At 40.4% G+C, this 24991-nt stretch overlaps 1 protein-coding gene across 2 annotated transcripts in view; it reads right to left on the bottom strand.

Moving 5' to 3' along the window:
• Positions 1-24991, bottom strand: part of lama5 (laminin, alpha 5) — a 91639-nt gene that overhangs the window by 45439 nt on the left and 21209 nt on the right. For both annotated transcript variants that reach the window (XM_084552539.1, XM_084552540.1), the window contains exons 3-7: positions 12092-12209; positions 10091-10209; positions 9749-9919; positions 8850-8947; positions 1008-1123 (exon numbers count right to left, since the gene is read on the bottom strand). In XM_084552539.1, coding sequence (XP_084408665.1) covers positions 1008-1123; positions 8850-8947; positions 9749-9919; positions 10091-10209; positions 12092-12209 — 622 coding nt within the window. The remainder of the gene's footprint in view (positions 1-1007; positions 1124-8849; positions 8948-9748; positions 9920-10090; positions 10210-12091; positions 12210-24991) is intronic.

Genomic DNA, 24991 nt, shown 5'->3' with positions numbered 1-24991 from the left:
GTGTCTTTCAGTGGGTCACCTCATATCTTGAATGACTTCCTGCAGCAGTGTGAATGCTGTTATTCAGCCTCCTCTAGCTGTTAAATAATGAAGACAACCTTCAAACATGCACCTCCATCTCTCTCTGTAGGTTTGCTTGCCAGCATGGTGCTGACCTTTAGTGAACTTTTTGCCATTGTGAACCCACGTTAAATATAACTACGGCTTTGATAAGAGACGGCTCTCACATGTAAATATAACCAGAGTTTTGATAACAAGTTCACCCTTACACACTTGAACAGGAAAGAGTAGTAGAGACAGAGAATCAAAGCACAGCATATAAGTAAAGGCATAGGTTAAACAGACAATTTACACATTTAAAATCTTGATGTCTACTTTTATTATCAAAAAAAAAGGAAATGGGAGATCTATAGCTATAGAGAGCTAAGGGATTGCACTTTTATTTGTAACAACAGCTCTGATACTACCACACATCCAATACCATTTTACAGCAGGGTACTACACCAACCATATACTCAAAGAAACTAGGGTTACAATAAGTAACCAACATGAGTTGATCGGTAGGTGCCGGTAGTTGCAGGTTATCTGTGTGTTAACAAGGGTATTTGGCAAACATGTAATGAATGTCAATGTTAGAACTGTAATATTGTTTTTACTGAGTACAAACAAGTGGTATTGGTGCATTGCTAGTACCCTGAATATCTTAAAATGGAGAAGGAGATAATTGAGACATTTAAAATACAGTAAGCATATTCATGCATATTTAACCAGAAGGTCTGAAGCGTTCTCCTAAAACATAATCCAAATGTGCATCCTAGAAAGGTTTCAAGAAAGTGGACAGCAGCCCTGCAGCTCATGTGTCTGTCCTGCTTCATTAAATTAAGGCCAACAAGTTCTGTTGAACCAACACATGAAACACATTCCTCTGCAGGGATCAGTGATCAAACTCTGTGTGTGTGTGAGCATGAAATCTTATATATATGCTTGTGTGTGTCAGTCGTACTCACGTTCACACTCGTTAGCGCTGTAGGTTGTGGCCGGTTTCCATGGAAACTGGTTGTATCCGGGGCAACACTGGTCACATGACACGCCGCAGGTGTTGTGCTGGCAGTCGCACTGTAACCTGTTAACAAGAACAACAGCAGCAATAGTATGAGAAACAAAAAAAAAGCGACACTATAGAATCGCAACACTCACAAATGGCAGAAATATGCAGTGGTGTTTATCTACAGTTACTCAACTCTGTGTTTAGGGTAAAACATCATTTGATCTTTCCTCAGAAGTTCACATTCCTCTGCTCCTACACTGCCACTTTCATCACACGCAAAGACCGAAGGAAATGAAAAAGGAACGAAGAGAACAGATAAAAGTGGAAATAGACCCCCAAACAATGAAAGAGTTAATCTTTCTCCTTCACTGACAGAGGATGACTGCTTCACCCCAGCTTTTAATCGGATTAGGCAGTAAACCTGCTGCCTGCGGAGTGTGACCAAAACACAGCAGGGAGGGAGAAAAAAAAACCCCTCTTAACCCTATTCTCCCATCTCCTAACCGGTCAAAAAGAGAGGGCGAGTCACGGGAAAGAGAAGTCCAGGTAGCTACTGATTCAGAAATAAATAAAATGCAGAAAAAGTGAAGGTCTGATTTAGATTTATATCTCCATTTTAAAAAAGGTTACATGTGGTGTTTAAAAATAATTCCTATTTAAACTGTACATTAACAGTTTGAAGGTCTTTTTAAACCCTCTCTGTCCGGAGCTGATAACACGTCTATGCATTGTGTTGCCAGCTTTCACCTTTACTATCGCACTCATTCATTCACTCAATCTCTCTTACACACACATACACTATTTAACGCACTGTCCCTTGTGCATTCCTCTAACTCTCTGGCTCTCCATCCCTTTTTTCCTTTCCTCCCTGGAAGTCAGCTCCGTTTAAGCATTTTAGGAAATGACTTTCAATGGAGGGTTTCCACCCAACATACTGCTTCCTGGATTTGATTGTTAACTGTGGACCTGGGGAGTTTGATATAATAAGTACATTCACATACTGTAGGTAAGGGCTTATGGACGATGTAGTGCAGTATGTTAAAATAGTGTTTATCATGTTTGAATACTACAGTGACACTGTACTGACATGGAAGGTGCAGGATGACTTTCAGTGGATGTAATTATGGGTTTGAAAAAGAGAGCAAACATCTCTATCTGACAATTTGTCTTTAAACTTGAACATTACAGTCCAGACAGTAAAGACGATAGTGATCACAATAACTCCCCAAAAGCAGAGTCTGTGTTTAAATCTGCAGAGCTCACGCAGAGAGGTGTGTGTTTGAACTGGGGATGCCTTGAAAATCAACATACAGTGACCTCGTGTCATCTGTGTCAGTATTTGTGGCTGGCCTCGGAGCAGACACATGTAGAGCACCGTGTGTTTGTAATATCTCTGGAGGCCCTAAGGTTGCTGTAAGAAAAAGTCCGCTTACATGCATGCACATCTGCGCACACATCTTCGCACGCCTATTCTCACACAGAGGAATGTCTCCTCTTAACTAATTCTCCTTTTCTTCCATGCCAATTTAAGAATTAAGGCCAACTTTTAGTCTCAAACAAATTCTCAGACACTAAAATACAGTGAGGAGTTCTAATCGTTCTAATTGCACAGCACAGATTTCACACACTATGTGTTTTAGTCTATGTGTGGGCTGAGTTATATGTTTATACTGAAAGTGTTTATGCCGCCATGATAATTTATATGGCAGTTTAACAAAGAGTCTGCAGGCCGGTGATGAGTAACCTCCAGAGACTAGATTTAACCTAAATACACAGTACCTCCTGAACCAGGGTAATTTCTGAAGCCTGACTTGTCTCCCTTTTAGTGGGATTAGAAGGTTTTCAGGAGATTATGGTAATAAACCACATTGATAGTCATCTCTTGAGAGTAAACCAGGTGTCACGATCAAACCTCCAAAACTATAATTACTGTACTGAAATACGTTAGATGGTTAAATTCGTGTGAAAGGTGAGGAATGCTGTGGCTTGGACTTGATTCTCCTTCCACTGAATGCGTTCACACTGTAGATGCCATGTGAATAATGTGGTGAAACAGGAAAGTAAACAAGGCCTTATATGAGCAAATATACCTTTATATGCTCTGCAGGTTTTTATAGCATGTGGTGAGTAACTATGCAGGCCATAACTGCCAAAATGTCATCCACAATATAACTGCTGTCTGACCAGATGTTACTCGCTGCACCCAAGCATATCGATGCATAAAAAGGAAGAATTAAGTAACGATAAGTGTTGACTTTAATAAAATAGGGACACTAATAAACATGTTTGGAATCTCGGTAGACATCATGTTGGATCATACTGCTGCCAGATGGCTGCTTGTTTTGCACCATTTGGTTTCACTTTGCTGCATCACCTTCAGTTCAGGATCACAGCTCAGGGAGGTGAGGCTACATCTGGGTTACTCATTAGGATCGCTGGTGTGTGTATGTGTGCTTAAGTGTTATTGAGTCTAAAACTGAATAGAGGAAAACAGACTTTTCCTATGAGAGTTTCTGAAGTGTTGGTAAAATAAAGAAAAGGAGGAAGGAAGTGCGGTTAAAGAGTCGCTGTGTGTGTTACGATTCCACAGTACTGTATGTTCCTTTGAAAATAGAGTACATAAATTCTGCTAAAATGCTTTAAAACAACGAATGAAATATAACACACCTGACTTACATCGATCAGCCACAACATTAAAACCACTAACAGGAGAAGTGAACAATATTGACCATCTTGTGACAATTCAGTGTTCTGCTGGGAAACTTTTGGACCTGGCATTCATGTGGATGTTACTTAGACATGTAGCACCCACCTAGACCAGACCAGACACCCCCACCCCACAGCAATGACACTCCTTGATGGCAGCAGCCATCCCCAGCAGGATGCAGCCTGACACAGGCACACATACGTTCCGACATTCTGTGCAAATTATCTGGCCATGTGAGTTTTTTTTTTTTTTTTTTTAGATCTGCCCTTAAACCTTGGTAACTAGCAGCAAATCAGCTCAGAGGAGCATGATGACATTTTCCTATCTTTGTTTTTCCCCCTCATATTACAAAGCATTTTGAAGTTACAACTGCATACTGCATTTTGTTTGCACCACATTCCCTGTGCAATGATATGAGGTGGTGCATTCAATGCTCCTTGATCTGTCACAATATTCTGAATGCATTCTTATTATAAAACTCCAATAGTCTGAGTCCAGCTTTAGATGACACAAAATGTAAATGAGACCACTGTGGACTTGCTAGGAGTCACATTTCTCATCTTATGAGAGCCCCTACCTATGACCTGAAACCTTCAAGACTCTAAAGGACTCTTAGGTTTCTTAGAACTACTTGGTATTTATCCTATCAACAACCTTCATACTCCTTCAAACAGAATGAAGGTGGTTGAAAGGGAGGCTATTCCTAATCAGCTACAGTCTAGACATACTTTGCTAAAAGCTAACAGAGTGCTCAAAGCTGGCACCTGAAAGACAGAAAAAGCCCTGGATGGATTTCACCTTTGGGTCCAGCTGTTTGTCTTCACCAGAGATTAGACTGAACTTCAGTGTTTAATTTCTGACTCATCTGGATGTTTCATGCGTGAAAAACGTATTCAGCTCAATAGAAAAAGCTGAAAAACACTGCTTTCAATCAGCTTTTCAAACAGTTTGGGGTATTCTTCAAATAATGTCTCTGATTTGTTCCTGGCATTCAAACAATTAAAGCTGCAATAACATGTCATTCTGGGGAAACACAGCAAGAATGTGGATAAATACTGCAATGTGGTTTAAATTATCATCAAAACGTTTCTAATATTCTTACAATTAGATGAATAAAGGTTGAAAGAATGAACACAGAACGGCTTCTATTTACACTTGTCTCCTGCAGGCAGGTGTTTGATTAATGGGAAGACGGGATAGGGAATTCAAATAAATCCCTCCTGACCTCATCAAGCGCTTGGAGATACACAGTCTGGTTTGTGTCAGAGCGAAGGAATGCAGAGCAGCGGGCTTTTGCTTTATCCGAGAACTTACATCACTGCTGGACTTTGTTTGACGTGGTTTTATATCAAGCAGGTGTGCTAAAGACGACAGCGGATCTGCTGACTGGAGGTATGTGTTTAAAGGCAGCAGGTGACTGAACGGTTCGACCTGCAGCTGCACTGATGAAATCATCTCGAGCGGGAGACAGTTTGCAGTTTAAAGGCCACAAAACACAGCGTGCATTATTATGAAGAGGGTGCAGGAAGGTCCAGTGCAGCGTGTAGTCTAGTTTCTTCACTTAGGTAAAAGCAATATAAAGTCAATTTATGCAAAGGTAAAAGAACACCCTCAGAATCAAATTAGTTTTTCTACAACTGTTAAGTGTTAAACTTAAATGGATAAAGGATGACAATATAAATGCTATTACATTGAGAACCACTATAACTTAACTATTGTTGAAGCTCTCTCTGTAGTTTAATAACAACTTCTACATCCCTTACAATCTCAAATCTTCAAACTCAGCTTTGAGATTTCATGCGCAAGTCCAGTGACGGGACAAAAGAAGAAGCAAATCAGTGCCTTAACCCAAACGACCAAGATATAACATCACATTCATTTCAATTCGAATTGTAGACAGGTGCAAGCAACCAACAAAAAATAACCAGTATCTGTCTTTTGCATGGACTTATTTTCACTTATTTATCATTCAAAAAGAACTTTTATGATCTCAGTGAGTGATTGTCTCCCAGATTGTTAAACTGACATTGCGTCTTCATCAGTATTTTGGCTTGTTGCCCATTAAAACACAGTGCTGTCACTACAAATGATTTTTAATTACACCTACTCATAATTTGACTCTTAATCAGGGCCGAGGAGGCCTCACAGGCTTACAAAAATGACCTATGAACAAAGGCAAACCAGCTGTCTGTGTTTAATACAATTTCATGTAAAAGTATTGTAATATTTCTGCTATAACCTGATGTGTCAGATGGTTACACAGAACCATCTGTGAAGTCGTCCATGCAAACAATGTGGACAGAGCCAAGACTTTTGATAAAAATACTAGCAGGTGATTGGATGAATCATCAAACACTGACTATTACGAGCTAAATCATGGTTTGGATTTCTGCAACAGATATATGGCCTTGTATACGGTGTTTATACTTGCACATCTGTGTGTTAGCATCATTGCAGACTATCGGTTTTGGGGATGTTTGGTTTGTTTCTTTGTCTACTTCAAACCATGGCGACTGGAAGTGAGCGGCTCGTACTTCCTATGGGATCAGTAAAGTACCAGTTTAATTTGGAGTAAGAGCAGATATGTGATGAACAACAGTTACTTTTACTGACATCACTGCCACAGAGAAAAGAGAGAAGACGTTGGAGTCAATGGTGTATAGAAGGCAGGAGGAGGATTTTTCTGTGCTTGTGAGCGAGAGACATTGAAAAGTAAATGCGTTTTGGACAATCACAGCTGTGTAGTTAAATTTCAAGTTGCACGTCAAGCTGAAGCATAAATCCAGCTTAACATCAGATCAGGAAACCATATTGATGTAGTAGAAAAGCACCAAACGGAAAACAAGGCTGTCTATGGAGCTTCAAGAGCTAGCAAGCAGTCAGTTATCTAGCTATTCTAGTTATTGTAAGTAGAAAATTATCGCAACTTGGATAAGGAAATGTGCATAAAAGGTGCTCTTAGGATTGACCATCATCACATCTAAAACCAACAATTAACCTAACTTTCTTAGTGTTCACTTACAGTTCTGTTTAAAGTTAGTTGAATATTTTTAGCTCCCAACTGCAAAAATTTCCACTTTTACTTTACTGTTTAAGCAGACCTGAAAACATTAATTTCTAGGGGAATCATTTTCTCTATCCAGCCTCCAAAATGTGCAGATTTAGAACTTCTCTGGAGAGGCTAGATATTTAAAGACAAAGATTTTTGAGATTTTAAACAAAATTACTGTAGTTCCAGCCACATACACGTGTACAAAAGTCATAGAAACAACATGAAATACTTTCCCAAGTTTTAGTAGGTGTCATGTCAGACAGAAACGGAAAACAGAGCCACCTGGATCTCTTTATCTGCTGTCAATCACACCACAGCTGAAACATCTCCAGGATGTTGGGGAATAATGACAGCACACCCCATCTGCAGCGAGTCTCTACTGACCGTCATAATCTATCTATCCTACCGCCATCCCTCCTCTGTCTCCCTCTCCCATCCCTCATATGTAACGAGAGTGATCTGTGACAAGAGCCATCAGCAGCTTTGCAAAACAATCCTTCAGCAAGTCTGTGCGAATGTGTGCGTGCTGATATGTGCGTGATTGTTTGCATTTGTAAGTAAGGAAAAACGTAGTGACATACAGAAGTACTGCATGTGTGCACATGCACGGAGACAGACAGAACATGGGCGGATATGTGACGGTTCAAGCCTCTTTGTGTTTCTGTGTGTATATATGACTCATGGTGGATTTAACAGAGTAATGATGGCTTATTGTCAAACCCTCAGCCCCCAGGGAGCTGCCCACACTCCAGCTTATGCACTCCAAAAGGAAAACTATAGCATTAAAAGAATCATTACTTCCACTCCTCGGAGACCTACACTTATCTGGAAATTCTCTCAGACACAAGACATCCATATGTATTAAAACAAGCTATGTCTTGTCTCAACAGTAAAAACTGAATAAAGGACAGGAAGTTTATTTGTATGCAGGCTGTAATCAGAAAATAAGTCTCCCCTCCGTCTTCTTCCTCTCAGCATCTAAGCTGTTTCTCTCTTGTGTGATCATTTCTCAGCATTTCCTATTCGGCTGTCCCCTATTGTGTCTCACCTTACTCTCAATCTGTTATATTTCCAGAAAACATTTTGTTTTGGAGCACGAAAACACAAATATCTGATCATTTTATCAGATTAGTTGGAATCTCCGATCAGAATTCTTTCACTCAGGATGAAGAAATATTGTTCATGTACATTTTGTCCACCTAAATTTTTCTTACAGCCATTCTTTAGTCTGATCATTTAAGGAATTGCATTTCAGACTTAACATGCTGAATTTGCTCAAACTTTGTTCAATAGCTGTTCAGGGGAAAACGTAAAGGAGCAAGAATTTGAAGGATGTTGCAAGTTTGAATTTGTACAAAATTAACCTGAAGAGAAATGTTCCACTGACCGAGATTAATGTCAGATAACAAGTTGATACTAGATATCAGGCTTTCTGCTTTGAGCAGAACCTGGACTCAAACCTGGCAAAATCTTTGGCTGTCAAAGACATATGCACATTAGCCGTTTATTCACACATTTGACTTGATTAAACGTCAGACTTTACCATCATCTAGTGTTTGTTTTTTTCTCCAGCAGGCTCGCATGTTGTAACAAACCGTGCCATTTTATTTGCATTGCAGGTATGCAGGTATATCACCCTGAAAATACAGACAACGCTGGCACCGAATGAAACCACTGCCAGGAGTAATTGAAACCCTCCTGCTTCAGATAAAACCGCTAGCTCGGGGGGGTGAGTTTAGTAACGTGCTCTTTGCAGTGTGTTTAAATGTGTGTGACAGTGTGTGTGTGTGTGTGTGTTGGAGCAGGCACATGTCTGTAAGTCAGCATAATAACATAATTCTGTTTTATAAGCTGTGGTGTTTACCAAGAGGTCTGCTCATGTCTCTGCAGTTGCAGACACAAACAAACACACGCCTCATAAATCAAGTCAAACCCGCGTCAGTTCGCTGCAAGTCTGGATTTTCCGATTGTGTGTGTATCTACAGTTTGCATGTGAGTAAATTTCTTGTCTTTTGAAATTTGGGTACGTATTTGCATCTTACTTGTAGGGGTCGATGGGATCCTTGGCGTTGCAGGCCTCAGCATGTCCGTTACACACACAGCGTCCTCCGATGCTGATGTCTTTGATGCTGTAGTAGTACTGCGAGATCAAGAATAACACAACATGAGTTATCATTTATCATCAAAATGATTCCATTCTTTGAGGTTTTCAGAAACAATACAGCCATTTGATTTCTTGCCTACGGTCACGTCATGTCTGCACAATAACAATGAAGCTGGAGTCAAGCGACGGCTGGAGAGGGAAAATTGAGGCAAACTGCTGAAAATACACTTTAAAAGGGTAAATATAAGTCTGGAAAAAAGCAAAGCTAATTCTGGTGGGCCATTTTTGTCTTAATCTGCCGTCTGTGCATGTAAAATAACATAGTTTGCATGTTACAAAGACAGGTTGCGCTTCAACAATAAAATCTTCTACCTCTAAAAATAAGTTAAAAAGGAGGAGGACAAAATACTCACATAGAAGTAAAGAGGTGTAGAAAGTCAATGAGCACATTTCCTCAAAGATCAAACCTAACTATTCCCTTCAAGTACAGGAGACATCCTGATGTTTCAATAAATACCTCCATTTCAGAGTGAATCTTGCATCTTGGGTTTAACAATTACATTCCTTTAAGCCTCATGCAGCTTCTTTGAAATGTCATACAAACATAATGATATGCAGGTATGAGGTAGATTCTATTTCTTTTCTTGTTAGAGGGAAGTTTTGTAAAGGAGATCAGATGTTAAATAATGTTAGACATTAAAAATACTGAACATTAAGTCAAGAATAAAAAATGTCTATGTTGCCTTTCAGTCAGTCATGTACGAAAGAGTCAGAATAAAAAGAAATTAGTGCAAAATCACTCACTACAAGATTATTGATTTGTTAAGGTTGCCTTACCCTGCGGGTGACGGTGGGGTCACGGAGCGCCTTGCCCATCAGGTGTCCCAGCAGCGTGTTGGTCCTCAGGAAGCGGAGCTTGATGTGGGTGGCCTTGGTGAACTCCCGCAGCACCGGCGAGTAGGAGAAGTTCATCGCCCCGGGACGACCGTTCACCAGAGACACCACAATCTGAGAGAGGTAGAAAGACATAATCAGCTAACACACAAACATTTGCAATACGATATCATGGGAATTTTTTTAGTCAGTAGATTCATTTCCTGTTGAATGACTGATGAATCAACAAAATGTTTCTGTTCTACACCCATGAAATGTTTGTTGTTAATATGCAGACGCTCTCACCTCTCCGTTTTCCAGCGGCACTATACGTGAATACTCGGTGGTGCAGATAACGTCATTGTCATTGTTGATCCTCTCAATGGTCCTCTGTCCAAACCGCTCAATACAGTCTCTCTTAGAGGCTACACACACACACACACACACATGGAGAGAAAGGCAAAGAAAGGGAGAGAAAAGAAAAGCTTATAATCATTTACAACCACATACTTGCAACTTGTGGCATCTTAATGATGCATCTCAGTGTGATAATTACAGGAGGTGTGTTTGGTGGAGGTCTGTGCTTTTTCCTCCTTAACAGACTTCCTTAAAAACACCTCAGCTGGAGCTTCGCAAACAGCTGGAGCACGTAATGATCAGTTTCTGCTAACTACACCAACTATATTTCTCTTTAAGCCAAGCCTACTGCCTATTGAAATCTGATTTCAAGCCTGAGACTAAGCACTCAAAGATATATTTTCTCATTAATCAATTCACTTTTTAGTCCATAAAAATTTGAATCACATATTTCCAACTTACAAAATTCATTCAAACTTACAAAAATTCAAAGTTTTCATTGATCCTGACCATCATCTCTGCAAGTGTGTGCAAATCCTGCAGCAGCTCCAACCTTCACTTTATTATGCATGATATTTATGATGCAGTTTGTGACTTCATGAAGACACAGCGTACATTCCTCTTTTCAGTTAATCTCAGACTTGTCCTCGACACAAACCAGTGAAACGAGACAACAAAGAGGTGGAGGGGGTGATTTTAAAATGTCAAGATGCCTATTCCAAACGTATTGGAGTGTTTGCGTAAGTCAGTACCAGCTGCAGCTCAAATATTTATGAGATTTACAGCTTTGAGGCCAGTTTTAATTTACTCTGGTTATTACACATTTCTCTAAAAACCGCAAGACACCAGTTTTGTGTTGGAGAAGAGCTCAGTTTGCTTAGTCAAAGCTGCAGAGTGCACAATTTTACATAGGAAATGCAGAGATCATTTCATAGAAGTTACTTTCTCAATAGGCTAAAATTTTCAGTGAGAAAATTATACTGAATCAGATCCAGCAAAGCTGTATTTCTTTTTCTTTTGACACCTGAAGACAAACTGTGAGCAAGCTCTGACTGGTGTTTGTCAAATGAACCTGGATTTTGAAAGTGGGCAATCTGACAATCAGCTACCGTGCAATCGGGCAAGCAGCATCTAGTGAATTTGGAGGCCAGGTCAACACCTTATGCTGTTCTTCATGTTTTTTTTAGTTGTTCCCAAAACATTTTTGTGTGTGTGTCTGTGTCAGGCTGCATCCTGCTGGGGATGGCTGCTGCCATCAAGGAGTGTCATTGCTATGGGGTGGGGGTGCCTGGTCTCACCTAGGTGGGTGCTACATGTCTAAGTAACATCCACATGAATGTGGAGTCCAAAAGTTTCCCAGCGGAACATTGGATTGTCACAAGATGCCTGATCACTACAGGCCAGTATACAGGCTTGTAGTGATGCTTAGAAAGTAAAGTTTACCAACTTCACATTCAAGAATTTCCGATGAATGACGCCTATCAAACTGTCAAGGTTTAATTTATCTTCTGCTGCCATTTGAGGCACCTGAAGCAGATTTCAATAGCGCTAATTAATGGCATATCATTAAACGCTGCACACACACATCTATAGGCACACATACAGACCCAAACCATGTCTGCTTCTACCTGGTTTAATCAGGTTAAGTTCAAGCTGCGACCTGTTGGCAAACATTCCTGGAATTCCCCTCAAGCCCACCTCAACTGACAGCTGCCACAGCCAATCAGCTGGCATCTGTGTGATGTAACACCCCCCCATCCCTTCTGCTGCCTGCTCTCAGGGATGCTCTTCAACACTGAGATTAGAGGAAGAATCGACTCTAGCCCCGAGGGAGGTTAGGAAAGCATGATGGAATCTAACTTGATTTGGTCCTAATATCCTACATTTGGAGTCGAAGACATATGATGTATAACACATGTTGTACAGTATGTGATGTGCGCTTCTACTCACAGGCAAAGTACTGCCAGGGTTGGTAGGTCTGCCCAAAGTCAATGGATCTCTCCAGAACCCAGAGGTCTGGACGGGGAGAGTTGGCAAATTTGATCAGCACGTAGGCCACGTGGAAGAGCTGCAGGGACACAAGAGAAGAAGAAATTCACATGAAAATCATTGTTGACCTTAGAAAAAGCATGAGTCATCTATTGAGATGGGTTTCATTTTACAAGTAGAAAAAAGGAAACAAAAAGGAGGTGGAAGGAAAAGCAACCATACGATGGAAGAAAAATAAAATAAAAGCAATTAAAGCAAGGATTGAATAAATGTCAACAGGTAGAAGACATGTGGAAGACAAGGAAACAAAGGAGAGGAAAGGAGATGACGGGAAATGAAAAGACTTAAAATAAATTAAATTAAATTAATTAAAATAAAAAAGCAATGCAAAGGGTTGATGAAATGAGAAAGGAGAATGAGAAAAGGGAGACGATGGTGAAGGTAAAAAGGAAAGAAAAGAAAAGATAAAATAGGGAAAGGAAGCATATGAATAGATGTAAAAATAAATGAATAGGATTAACAATAGGAAACAAATGGAAGTGAATGCAGAGGAGTAAACTGAGACATACTGACGAAGAACAACTGAGGTGCAAAAGGAAAAGCCAGCAGTCAGTTACTAATAAAACCAATCAACCATGGCAGTGACCTGAACAGTTGACCTGTAAAACTTCTCCCCTCTGAGGAGACATCACGTCAAAACCAACTACAGTACGTCCGATCTATTAGGTCCTGTTACATGTTATGTTATGAGTTACTGTCACAAAGCTGATTTCTGAATTCCTAATGAGCACCAGATGCTCCATCAAACACACACAGTCAAGCTCTCCGGTTTCAGCCGGCCACGTGCTGCCTTTACTCTTTGACTTGTCATCCCTCGTTCATTTCCTGAAAGGCCCTGAAGCTGCTTAGACAGCGATGACAAACTGCTCTCATGGGCAGCGATGGAAAGACAGAACGGTTCAGCTGTGCTGTTGTGTCTGCCCGGCCTTGAAATCGCTCCCCAGTTGAAACAGAGCGCACTGAAACAACACAGTGACGCAAGTAATAACATTATTAATTAATAACAGTCACTTCCTCTGTGTGTGTGTGTTGGAGAAAGAGAGAAGCAGTGTTGACAGTCCAGTTTAACTTAAGTATGTGTTGATTTAAATCTGGAATAAAAGTGACTGGAAGTAGTCATGCACTCTTGAGCACTGTCTTGAGGTTTTCAGTCTTATTGCAATGCATGATGCCAAAACATTCATCGGTCCCATGATACCTCCTCTTTGTGAGTGAAGCCATGTATCATTAGAAGGAAGACGAAGAGACAGGGATAAAATAAAGACAAACAATTAAGAAAATTAACAAACAGCTAGCATTTCCAGTGCATTTACAAGTTGTATACTATTTGTTTCTGCACATGTAAACCTATAAAATTAAACTAGGTAGATTTTGATGAATGTTAGTGCGTGTAAGGTACCTTTTGTAAATAATTTCCAATTGCAATCAGCTTTTAAAGTTAAATAATGTTCAACAATATATTAATGACAGAATGCAGAAAAAGAACAACCTTCCTCATTAGGTCAATTAAAACTTAATATTTGTGATGAGTTAAGTTTGAAATGGTTGAAAGATAAATGGTAGTAAATCTGTGGCAAATTAATTACTTGGAAAATAACTGATACATTAATAAAAGTAAAAATAATCAGTAGATTATTGAATGAAAAGGCTTTTAACCTGCACCCAGTTTGGACACATTACAGCACATGAAATGTTCTGATCCACACAAACTTTGGAGTTATTTCCTACAGTCAATGGTTATTCAAAAAAGCAGTACAGATCCTGGCGGAAAAAAATATCACGGGCTGGGGATGGATGGGCAGGTCAGTCAGAGATTCTATTGAACAAGAATAGCTCGAAGCTGCTCATTAAACAAAATAAAAAAATATTCAATTTGGAGTCTATGAACTTAGTTCAAATTTAAAAAATGTGAACTATGAACTTGAACAAGTTCACTTCTACCTGTGCGAACTGAACTCTGAACTAGTTCTTGTTTAGTGTGAACTTGCACCACACTGCTAATCAATCTCACCTCAACATATGGGATTATGCAACAAAAGTCCTTGTCAGTAGTTTCCCTATGTGAAGTCCACAGTTTGTTCAAAAGACAAATTTGTGCCCGTGCTAAAAACAAGCTGGTTTTCGTTTGACACACACTCTTTGATCATCCATCAATGGAGTCTGAGTCCCGTGATCCCCAGACTTCCTCCTTTTGACAGGCGGCTCTGTCAGAGGTGATGACAACACAGCCAGGACACAAACACCAAGACCCTCGCGCACGTACACACCCAAAGACCTGCAAAAACCAGTACCACTCCATCACTGTGGAATGACAGATGTTTGTGTTTGTGCTGATGAAAGAGGGATAATGGTGAGGGAGGTGTGGAGGCTGAGGAGAGGAGCATGTCATCTTTTCTTCCTACAGAGGAGAGTTCATCCATCTTCAGCTGTCCGACCATTTGTACTTTATTTAACAAAACCTTGGACTGGTAAAAACTGGTAAACTGGCATAAGATTGATTACATTTTGTATTTTGCTCCTTAGATCTTCTACTCATTTTTTCTTTTCATGTTTCACTAATTTTTAAACAAACAAAATCCCGTGTTACCATGCAGCTGAAGATGCTTTTGTAAGAGAGGATAGAAAACAGAAAGCGAGGCCTCTAAACGTCCCTCAGGGGGAAAATTATATTGAAAGAAAAATCCAGAAGCATTCCTCTGATTCCAGGGTTAAAGTTTGACCTGCTCAGGGAGTAACCCGAAGTTCAGAGAAGATCCTTTGAACCGAAGAAGTTTCTAACCAAAAACACACGTCTGAACATGAAGAGAACTCAGGTGTTCAGCCCTGAACTAAACTTCTGCCCTGATGTGTGGAGTTATCTGGTCAGACTTGTAGGGGTGTCTGCTGGATTTTCACTTCATCACTCATGACACAAAACAGGTTTCTGCTGTACCAACTAATCAAGAGGATAGAAATTGTGTGCTGGAACCTAGTATTAGGAGAGTAAGTGTGATTGTCATTTAGTTTTGCAAAGCTTTTGCCTGCATCAAATACTTTCGGTTGACCACCAAAGTATAATCCAAAATCCAACCACTTCCTCTCTAGGCTCTGTCTCCAGTTCTCGGTGGGAGCCAGTCTGTTGCCTGGTATAAAAACACACCCACACACACATACGGACACACACACACGCAGATTCAACAAAAGGTTGTGCTGACCCCTATTCCCCAACACGTACACACACCTCAGCAGGATTTATGGATTAGTGGCGGCCTCCCAGGTCAGCCTCCCTGAATTGCCTGCAGACCTATCAATCAAATTGTGGTTACTATGGTAACAGGCAGCCAGGAACAGGTCATGTATTGGGGGAAGAAACTGATGAATACAAAGAAGAAGAAGGAAGAGGCAATAAAAGCAAGACGACACTAGAAAAGTCAGCTTGGATACAGGTTGAAAAAGACAAGAATAAACTTTAGACGCTCTTTAGCTTTAGACCGGCTTTTATCACTCAAGAACAGAGCAAAGACCCCGACCTCAAGAGCGATGTCTGAAGAGGCTGAGGCCTGGAATGACTTTTGATCTGTGTTGACAGAAGGAGTCAAGGCGAGACAAAAATAGGATAAATGGAAGCGGAGTTAAACAAATCTCGAGGTCTTCTGGGCTAGGACTGCATTAGACGTGTATGACTACTGTTACTCTTCTATCCATCACTGCATAAGGCCTGCCTAATTTGATTGGCCCGGCAGATCTTTGCAGGAGCATAATCAGCTCCCATTAGAGAAGTTTCAGACCAACTTTCCACCGCAAAAGATTTGACGGTGGGGAAGCTGGACTGGCTCTGAAGCCATTATGAACATGAAAAAAATGCATAAGTAGAAAAGATGTAAATATGAGAGGACATACGGTGCTTATTCATACACAGCTAATGTGATGTTTCTTCCGGCCATTAGCCACATTTCAAGGTACATGTAAGCTTAGAGCCTGGATGTTTCTGAGGTCTGCTAGGATCCTTCTTACAGCTGTTATGGATTCCACCTTCATTCACATATAAAGCAATTGGTCTATCTCTTAGTAGCTGATAGATTGTCGCAAGTATTGACAAAGCTAGATCTTCTTGATGTCACTGCTCTCTGTTTGAAATGAAAGTACCGTCACCCGGCGCTCCAATCCCACCATCAGCATCATTCTAACATTTTTCACTCAATTGCCCAAATCACAGCTCCTTGAAAGACCTTTCCTCTGCTGGGACACCTGATATAATGGTCTACTCCTCATTCTATAAAACTCGACACAACCTCTAATAAAAAGTATAACTTCTCGGCCCCTTTTTCTATTTAAGTCAAAAGATGTAATGCACAAAAGAATGCATCAGTACCTACAGCTTTTATGTCAAACTAAGCCTGCCGGCCACACTGTCTGAATGCTAACATGCATGTGCATCCATATGTCTGAGGAATGCAGGTGTGTGTGTGTTTGTGTGTGTCTGGCCCCTCACTGGTTTAATAATTGTACACATTCCTTGGTGGCACCACATTCCCGGTGCCTCAGGTAGCCATGGAGATAAGACAAGGAGATATACAACAAAGGGACAGAGGGACGGATGGAAGGATGAAGCAGGGAGGGAGGGAGGTGTGGACAAACACGACTAAGAGAGGCATAGCTTTATGCACACTGTTATTTTTTTATCAGTTATTCAGCTAAAGTAATAAACGTTTTGGGCTGCTGGTTGAATGAAACAATACTTTTCTTCTAACTTGATTTTCCCACTCAATCAATCAACTGTTGGATTCAAGAAAAAAATAAAATCTTTTTCTGTCGATCATATCATGATGAGATGATAAAGATCTAATGGCTGGACTCTCACCGAACTGTAATCAACAGTCCTCTGGATTAATATCAAGCTGCTCCCCGCGGGGCTAGATATAATCTAAACAAAAATCAGAAAATGATTTAATGAAAATATTATGTTGACTAGTATACAGAAATAAAACTAATAGATGGAAACACATTGCAATTCCAGCGAGCACAACACTAGACACACAAGGGCAAGAAAGAAAACAAGCTGGTGAGCAGCTCCAGAAAAGGGCAGTCTAAGCAGAGCTGGAGACTGTCATTACGGTACATGTGTGTGTGTATATGTGTGTGTGTGTGTGTGTGTGTGTGTGTGTGTGTGTGTATAAACACTGGACAGAATCCCAGTGTGTGAAAGACAGACAGCCAAAGTGAAGGCTGGACAGCTGATAAATGTTCCTGTCTGAAAGCCACAGCAGAGAAAACACAGAGCTGTGAACTGCTGCCAATCATGTGAAGGCATCATTGGCGTATGTGTTCGTGTGTCTTGAGAGAACACACGTTGGTCGCTACCCCCAAAACCGCTTTTCGTACTGGAGATGTTAAAAAGTTGAACATTTAGAGAACATTCCATGGTTGCTGCCAGGTTTTCAAAATAATTAACAGAAGATTGATGAATTTTAGCATTACAGCTCTATAAATGGACTCCTAATGGACGAATCCATGCACACAGCAAGTCCCGAAGTCCCTAATCCAAGCCTGCACACTCCTATGATGACACGCACCACAATTCTGACACAACACAGCCCCGACAGATGTTCCGCTGCGAGCCTGGGTAGACGCGTGAGATATTTCTCTATGGTAAGCCAGGCGGATGGGCAGATTATTCTGGCGTCTTGGGGATGTCAAGAAAGAAAAAGAGCGTGTGTTGAGGAATGAGTCCAGAGGTGGATAGATAGAGAGAAGATGATAAGAGACCTGGCTCAGGGAATAATGGCTGTGTTGTAAAGTAGAGGCTGGGCTGCAGCTGCATCTGTCACTATATGGATGAGATTTAAAGGACTATTCTGTAGTGATGTGTTTCAACTTAAACTTCGTCAAACAGTTAAATACAAAACTCGCAGGCCACAGGGTTTATGTTTGTGAGGATACCCCTGGAGACTGTATAACACAACGTTTGTAGTGAACCGAAAGGTCACACAGCTGTTTTATTTTAGATGGCATTATTATTTGTTTAATTTGGTTTATGTCTAAATACTTGCAAAATTAATATTACCAAAAGTCTCAAGAGAATTTGCTGATGTTTTTGTAACCTGGTTGGGAGATTTATTATTAAAGGGGAAAAATAATAAAATTAGGGCTGCAACAACTTGCTGACGTTACTGAAAGTGTCAGTTACGTAAATATATCAATGTGTGTTGGGTTTACGTTCATCGCCAATTATGCCTTTTTCTGGCTGCATGGGAAGTTGATAAAAAACGGAATCAAAGAAAAAAACTGAACCCCACTCAGTGTTTCCCACAATATCTTGTGAGACTCTGGCGATCAGTCCGTCATTACCATAATGACGCGAATATTAGCTATAGTGATAAATAACAGCAGTCTGTGGAGTTCATCTACAGGAATACTAAATAAAAGGCTGTGGAGACATGGCATATTCTATGGACAAATGTATGTAAGATTCAACAAAGTATCAACAAATAAAACAAATATATAGTAAACAGTTTACTACTATACTTTGCTAGCTAGCTCTCAGAAAGTTAAGCTAGTTCACGTTATATTGTCTATGGTCTGGAGTCGTTTCCTCCAGGTTTTGACCAACTCTCTTAAAATCATTTTAAATCTCCATGGTCTAAAAAACACAAGAGCACAAACAGTGGCTTTTAAAGGGCAGCGCTTATGTACATTTTTATTAGTGAACAACCAAAAAGCTTCACATGCTACGTGAGTCCCGTACGTGAGTCCCGTACGTTGTCCGTGTCGTTTTCTCTGTCAGGTTAAATTGAGTACAGAGCAGGTGAGCGACCAGTGTGTGTGGTGGGGGGTTTGGGGGAAGATGGCGATGGAGGAGAGAGCAATAGGAAAAACACAATGCACGCACAACGTCGTTTGAGACATGCAAAAATATTTCCGATTTCTTATGAGACCAACGTAAATTAGACCCCGGCGGGCCACCATAGTGTTAATATTATATGGGAAACCCTGAAAGTGTGACAATTCTTAAAACGAACAGACCTAATAAATTTAAATGCCGTACTAGGGCAGCACAACCTGTGTATGAGCATCTCAATAGAACATCCTATGGCTTTATGAGACAATTATACAGCAGCATCAACAGAAGCCAATGAAGTTAAATAACACTCAACACTATCTATGCTAATTAAGACAGAATTATTATAGTATATATAATTATATTCTTGTCGCACCAGATCTGAACCCACAGTCTCAAGCTTCTTTACATTTCCAAAATGTTTTATCAGCTGCCTTTTTACAGCTATGTCGTAACTGTTGAGGTTCAGATGTCCAGATTTATACTCTCTATTAAATCGGATGACAGCGAATGATTAAGAGTCAGATGATGTAAAAACCTAATAATGCTGCCTTTATAAGACTCCTTGCTGGCATTAATCTTTCCATTCATTCTGTTTCCACTGACTCCGCTTATTATCTGTCAGTTATCTGTCAGTCGGTGTGTAATCCGTCTCTGTAGGCAGATGTAGTGGTGCCAGACTGAGGAGCAGCTGTCGTGATCACACACACACAATCCCCAGCAGAAGAAGTGAAACGTTGATTTACTTCATGTACAGTGTATCAGTGAGAGAGAGAGAGAGAGAGACGGCAACTGGGGTGTGTGTGGGCGTGCTCCCAGAGAAGAGGCCATTCCTCACATTCCAAGTCAATCTGAACGTCTCTCTTGTACCTTCTTTTCCTTTCTTAATTCTCCTGCAAGTATTCATCTATACCACACTTAACCTATCTCTTTTCTTTATCTTAACAGAATGACAGACGTTAACGTATATATAATTTTTTTTTAAGATGTCAAAAAGGCTGAGTTAGTCAGAGACAAAAGTTGGATCATTGCTTATATTCAGTTACATATATTTGAAGCTTCAGTATGTGATGCAGTTTTATCCCACAAGGTCTGTTTTGAAATTTCAAGATGATGCATGGAGCTTTTCCATTCTATGATGCTTTGCTGCTCGCATCACTAGTATTATCATTTGCTGAACTATGCAACTAAAAGACTACAAAAAGTTTGCTTGCCACTGCTCTAGACATTTGTTTAGGTACAAAAGCATCTTTTTGTATGTGACCATGGCAATGTTTTAAATGATAACTCTGCTCCGAAGCCCTACTCTATAAAACCTAAACACGGTCCAGAAAATAAAAAGTTTAGATCTGATTGGGGAACTGTGAGATTTTGTGTGTGTGTGTGTGTGTGTGTGTGTGTGTGTGTGTGTGTGTGTGTGTGCAGAGAATTATCACTGTCTCTTGCTTTCTGTCTCTCCAGGGGTTCAGAAATCTCAGACAGAATTCCTGCTCTGGATTCCTTAGGGGGAAAAAACTCCTCTTGGATTTCACCAACTGAACATTTTCTGACAGTTTCAGGTTTCGCTATTCAAAACAAGATGCCTCTTTAAATGTGTCTTGTGGAATTATAATAGCTGAAATCAACACTGCTAGGTTAAAAATGATATTGTTGTGTCTATCAAAGCGGAGGAGCTTCAGGGCTGAAAATCAAGCTCTACAAAGTGTGGGCCGATTCAAAATGTTCATGAAATGATTTATAAGAAAATAATGAAATCACACTGGGTAAGGTAAGACAATTTTGATTTTGAATGTTGTGGAAATTACAAAAAATGTGACATGCTGCTGCTTTTGTTTGTCATCATTATCACTCTGTGTATTATCTATCAAGGACTAACGCGTCACTAAGTCTTCACAGCTATAAATGCACAAAGATAACGCTGAAAAGAATGATAAGCCTGGTCTGAAGAGGAGTTCAGTTAGCCTCAGGCTAAGGGTGGAGATATCCAACATTCAAAATCGCAAATGTCAAAGCGAGCCCGGGGATAAGTGACCTATACCTCTAGCAGGTTCCTCAAATGAACCAGTGCTGCAATATTAATATGACAAACTCACATTCCTTACCCAAAACACATCTTAGCAACTTATATGCATTCATTGAGTTCAACAGTATTTGTGCCTTTTTTGTCAGACACAAAAAAGCTGTCACTTGGGGCATGAACTACAGGCTTGTAAATGAAAGGAAGAGAAAACCAAACCAACACTGTACCTAATAACAGACCTCACATTCCAATAACCATCACTTTTATACTCCAACCACACAGTTTTCCAGGTGGCTTTTCACTGCCCAGAGGCTAAAGATGTACAGAGACAACCTACACCTTCACATCTATACATCCATGCAGCTGGCCCATACACGCTCAACTGGTGATCTCAGTGCTTCTAAAACATGTCAGAAATGCAAAATTACTGACTCTCTCATCTTTCAGTCCACTTGCTATTTGTACAGCGTTAAAAGCTCCGGCACATATATACCATCTCTGGCACGCCAGGGCAAGAAAAGAAAAGCTGAGCTAACACGTGGCACGATGGCATCTAACACAACTATATTTCTGCTATTTACTTTATTTTTTTACGTCACAAAAGAAGATAAACATATTAAATTAACTGCAGCAAAACTGCAGTAAATGTAGCTTCGGTAGTTGCTAGAATGCCAAGCTAACTAGCTTGGTAATGTTGCAAAATAACAAGCAAAACATTAGTTGCAAATTAGCTGCAAATGCGAGAACATTTAGCATTTGGCAAAAACATGCATTTCTTTTTTGACATGGACAACTAGATTGACCTGGGAATTTCAGACTCCCCAGCACAGGAGCAACAAAAACAGTGACACAGACAAGAGGATGAGAGCTGAAAATATGATACAAGAAGAGCAGTGGTCAAGATAGCAGGAAAGGAAAAGCAGACATGAAGAAGATAGAACGGGAAGGAGGAGGACCAAGAAGACTAGGAGAGGAGATAAGATAGATAACTTCCATCATGGAAATAGGGACTGAGGCCTCTTCTCACACAATTCTTATCAGGCCAGATGAGAAGAAGGGAGGAAGGGAGGTAGGAAGGGTAAGAAAGGAGGGCAGGGAAGGTCGGAAAGGTGGGGCGAATTCTCCTGCTGTCGTAAAGTAAGGCATGCAGGTTGAATCATCTACATTTTAAAGTCAGGACTATACTGGAGTACAGTGAAGGATTTCATGCAGACCTTAAGCTCATGTGTAAAAAGAGGATCCCAGGCAAAAATGCACAACTGATACAGCTGATTAAAAGCTAACTGAACTGCTTTGCTAGAGAAAAAAGGAGAGAAAGAGAAATGTGATGAGTGTCGTGAAACAGGAATGAATAGAGTGAAAGAGGAGGAGAGGGGAGAAACAGAGGAGACCCAGAGGAACAGTTTATCCTCCGGGTTCTTCTACAGATTGATGCCTTGTTCCACAATCCTGTCTGACAGTTCAGCATCCCCTCAGGATATGGAAACTCCTGTGTATGTGTATGTGTGTGTGTGCTGAATGTCAAACCATCTCTCTACAGGTAACTCTGTCTATCTTTGTGTGTTTCAGACTATGACAGTGAAGACATTTCAGCAAAGTTAGGACATATTTCCATGTAGTGCTTGCCTCAGTGTATAAGTCTGCATATACAGTATATGAACATATTAGACCACTAAAAGCTGATCCTGTTTCCTCAAAGGGCTGTTAGCGAGTTAACATTTTTAAAGCCAGATTATGTTTGAAGAAAACTAGTTTGTGCGACACGTTGTCAGATCATGTCACAAGTCTGTTCCAAATAACCACAGGAAAAGGTGGAGAGAAAAGCCGGCCATTAGAGAGGTGAGATGTGATATGTATAAATACAGAGAGAACGGAAAATGTCTCCCGACACTCATTTGTTCAGATGAAAAATTACAGAAATATTTTTGCATGAACAAAGGACAACAACTAGAGAGACGTTTAACACGTGTCTCCTCTGTCATATCTGGTCAATCACAGCATTTGGTGTAGTTGTGAATGTAAAACTGTGTCAGAAAGCTGAAGAAACAGGATTTACACATTCCACGGGGAATTACCCTCATCGTGTCTTCAGTTATTACCATCACCCCTATCACTCTCTTCCAGTACTAGTGTTTACGCAAATTATAAGACAGACTTCACATCACTAACATGTGTGTCTCAGTCTCATCTCAACAGATCACAATCCGCCAAATGAATCCAAAGGAACACGCTTCCTCCCAATTTGAGCCTACTGTGAAGGATTAACAAGCATGTCTGAGTGATAAGACAAGGCTGAAAAAGTTAAGAGGCTTCCCACCTCCCTCAGATAAGAGTTCAGTCGACATGTTGCAGCCTGATGCACGGAAAGCCAGAAACGACCGTGAAATTCCCATGAGAAAATGATGGTGAAAACTCTCCAAATGTGTCCAAACTCAAAAAAGAGAGGAGTGGAATCAATGTTAAAAAAAGACTTGAAAATTAATAAAACGGGCCCAGAAAGGGAGGACAGAAGGAGAAGGAAGGGAGGTTTCCTCTCCAGTGACCTTGACTTTCTTCACGTTTCTGATCCACCCCTGCTTTCATGTGCTCCATCCATCCCTTATTATAACAGACAGCTCGGTCAAATTCCATAATTAGCGGAGAATGGGAGAAGGAGGAAGTTTAGCGATAAGAAAGAGAGGAGAAAATAGTAATAGGGGAGGAGAGAGCAGGGGGAATTTGTAGAAGCTCATTAAAGTAAAACGCTGATGAGTTACGAATACACTCACACACAAATCCTCATGTTTCTATCTTTGTGAGGACCGGCCATGGACATTAAGTATTACCTAGTCCCTTACCCTAACCATTTCAACTTGGTGCCAAACCCTAAGCACAATCTAACTGTAAGACTTACCTTACCTTAAGCCTTTTGGGGTTTTTACCATCAAAATGTTAAGGGTCCAGAAAATGGCCCCACAATGGAGTATTCTAACTTATGTTCTTATTTGTAATAAAAACGAGAACAGACAAACACACACACACACACACACACACACAACATTCACATAACCCTTCTAATAGTTAATTAGTTGTCCAATAGTTGACTAATAATGTTTTATTATTATCAGTAATTAACCTTCAGGTTTCCAAGAAGAACAAACTTAGAAGTGTACACAAAAGTTCATTAATCTTTGATATAAAAAACAAACAAAAAAAAACATTTACTTGTCCTCACCACTCTGCATACTGCATAAAGGTCAGTGTCCATAGCTAACATAGTTATAAATTAGCCATTATACATTCAGCGAGTTCCAAAAATCACAGGCAATATCTCTAATTTGTTCAGCTATTCAAGCTGGAAGGTGTGTGATGCCAATTGGTTGCCATTTCCACCGTCTGGAAAGAACATCAGCCAATCAGAGCGCTGCTTACAACTGGAAAGTCCCCTGGAAAGCAGCACTGCCATGCTAGCCATTAGCATCTGCCCTAGAGTTTGTTGAGTTACTGAACGAAAACAACCATCAGATAAAACTCACAGTATTGGTCTAAATACTGACACATTTGTCTTGTTGCCTTTAAGTTGAAAAGCCGGCGCATCTTGGTGCTCGCGTATCGGCGCTACAGTGGGGACTGTTTCCTTTTTAAAAGTGTGAAACATAATCAGTTGCTAGATTCCTACGCATTTGACGTTCTGACTTTGTCTCTGATTATATATTATTCAAGAACAGTTCAAGAACAACTCTCAACCAACAGACTGTTGGACACAGGACTGTCTAATCGTCAAGCTTTTTTTTTTTTTTGCATATGATGTCCATCATACAGACAGACAGAAATCTTGTCCACCATGCCAAATATTCCCAGTATGTGTTACAGTGTAAGGCTGGCTGTTAATATTGACTGGGAGTGCTGAGACTCCCCAGCTGTTGGCCTTAATGGAACCAGTCACAGTTGCTGCAGCTCCAGGTTGTTTTTCTCAGTCCCCTAT

Source organism: Chelon labrosus, assembly GCF_963514085.1.
Source record: "Chelon labrosus genome assembly, chromosome: 10".
Classification (NCBI taxonomy): domain Eukaryota; kingdom Metazoa; phylum Chordata; class Actinopteri; order Mugiliformes; family Mugilidae; genus Chelon; species Chelon labrosus.
Note: the sequence above shows the minus strand (reverse complement) of the source record. Positions and strands in the feature narration are given on the sequence as shown.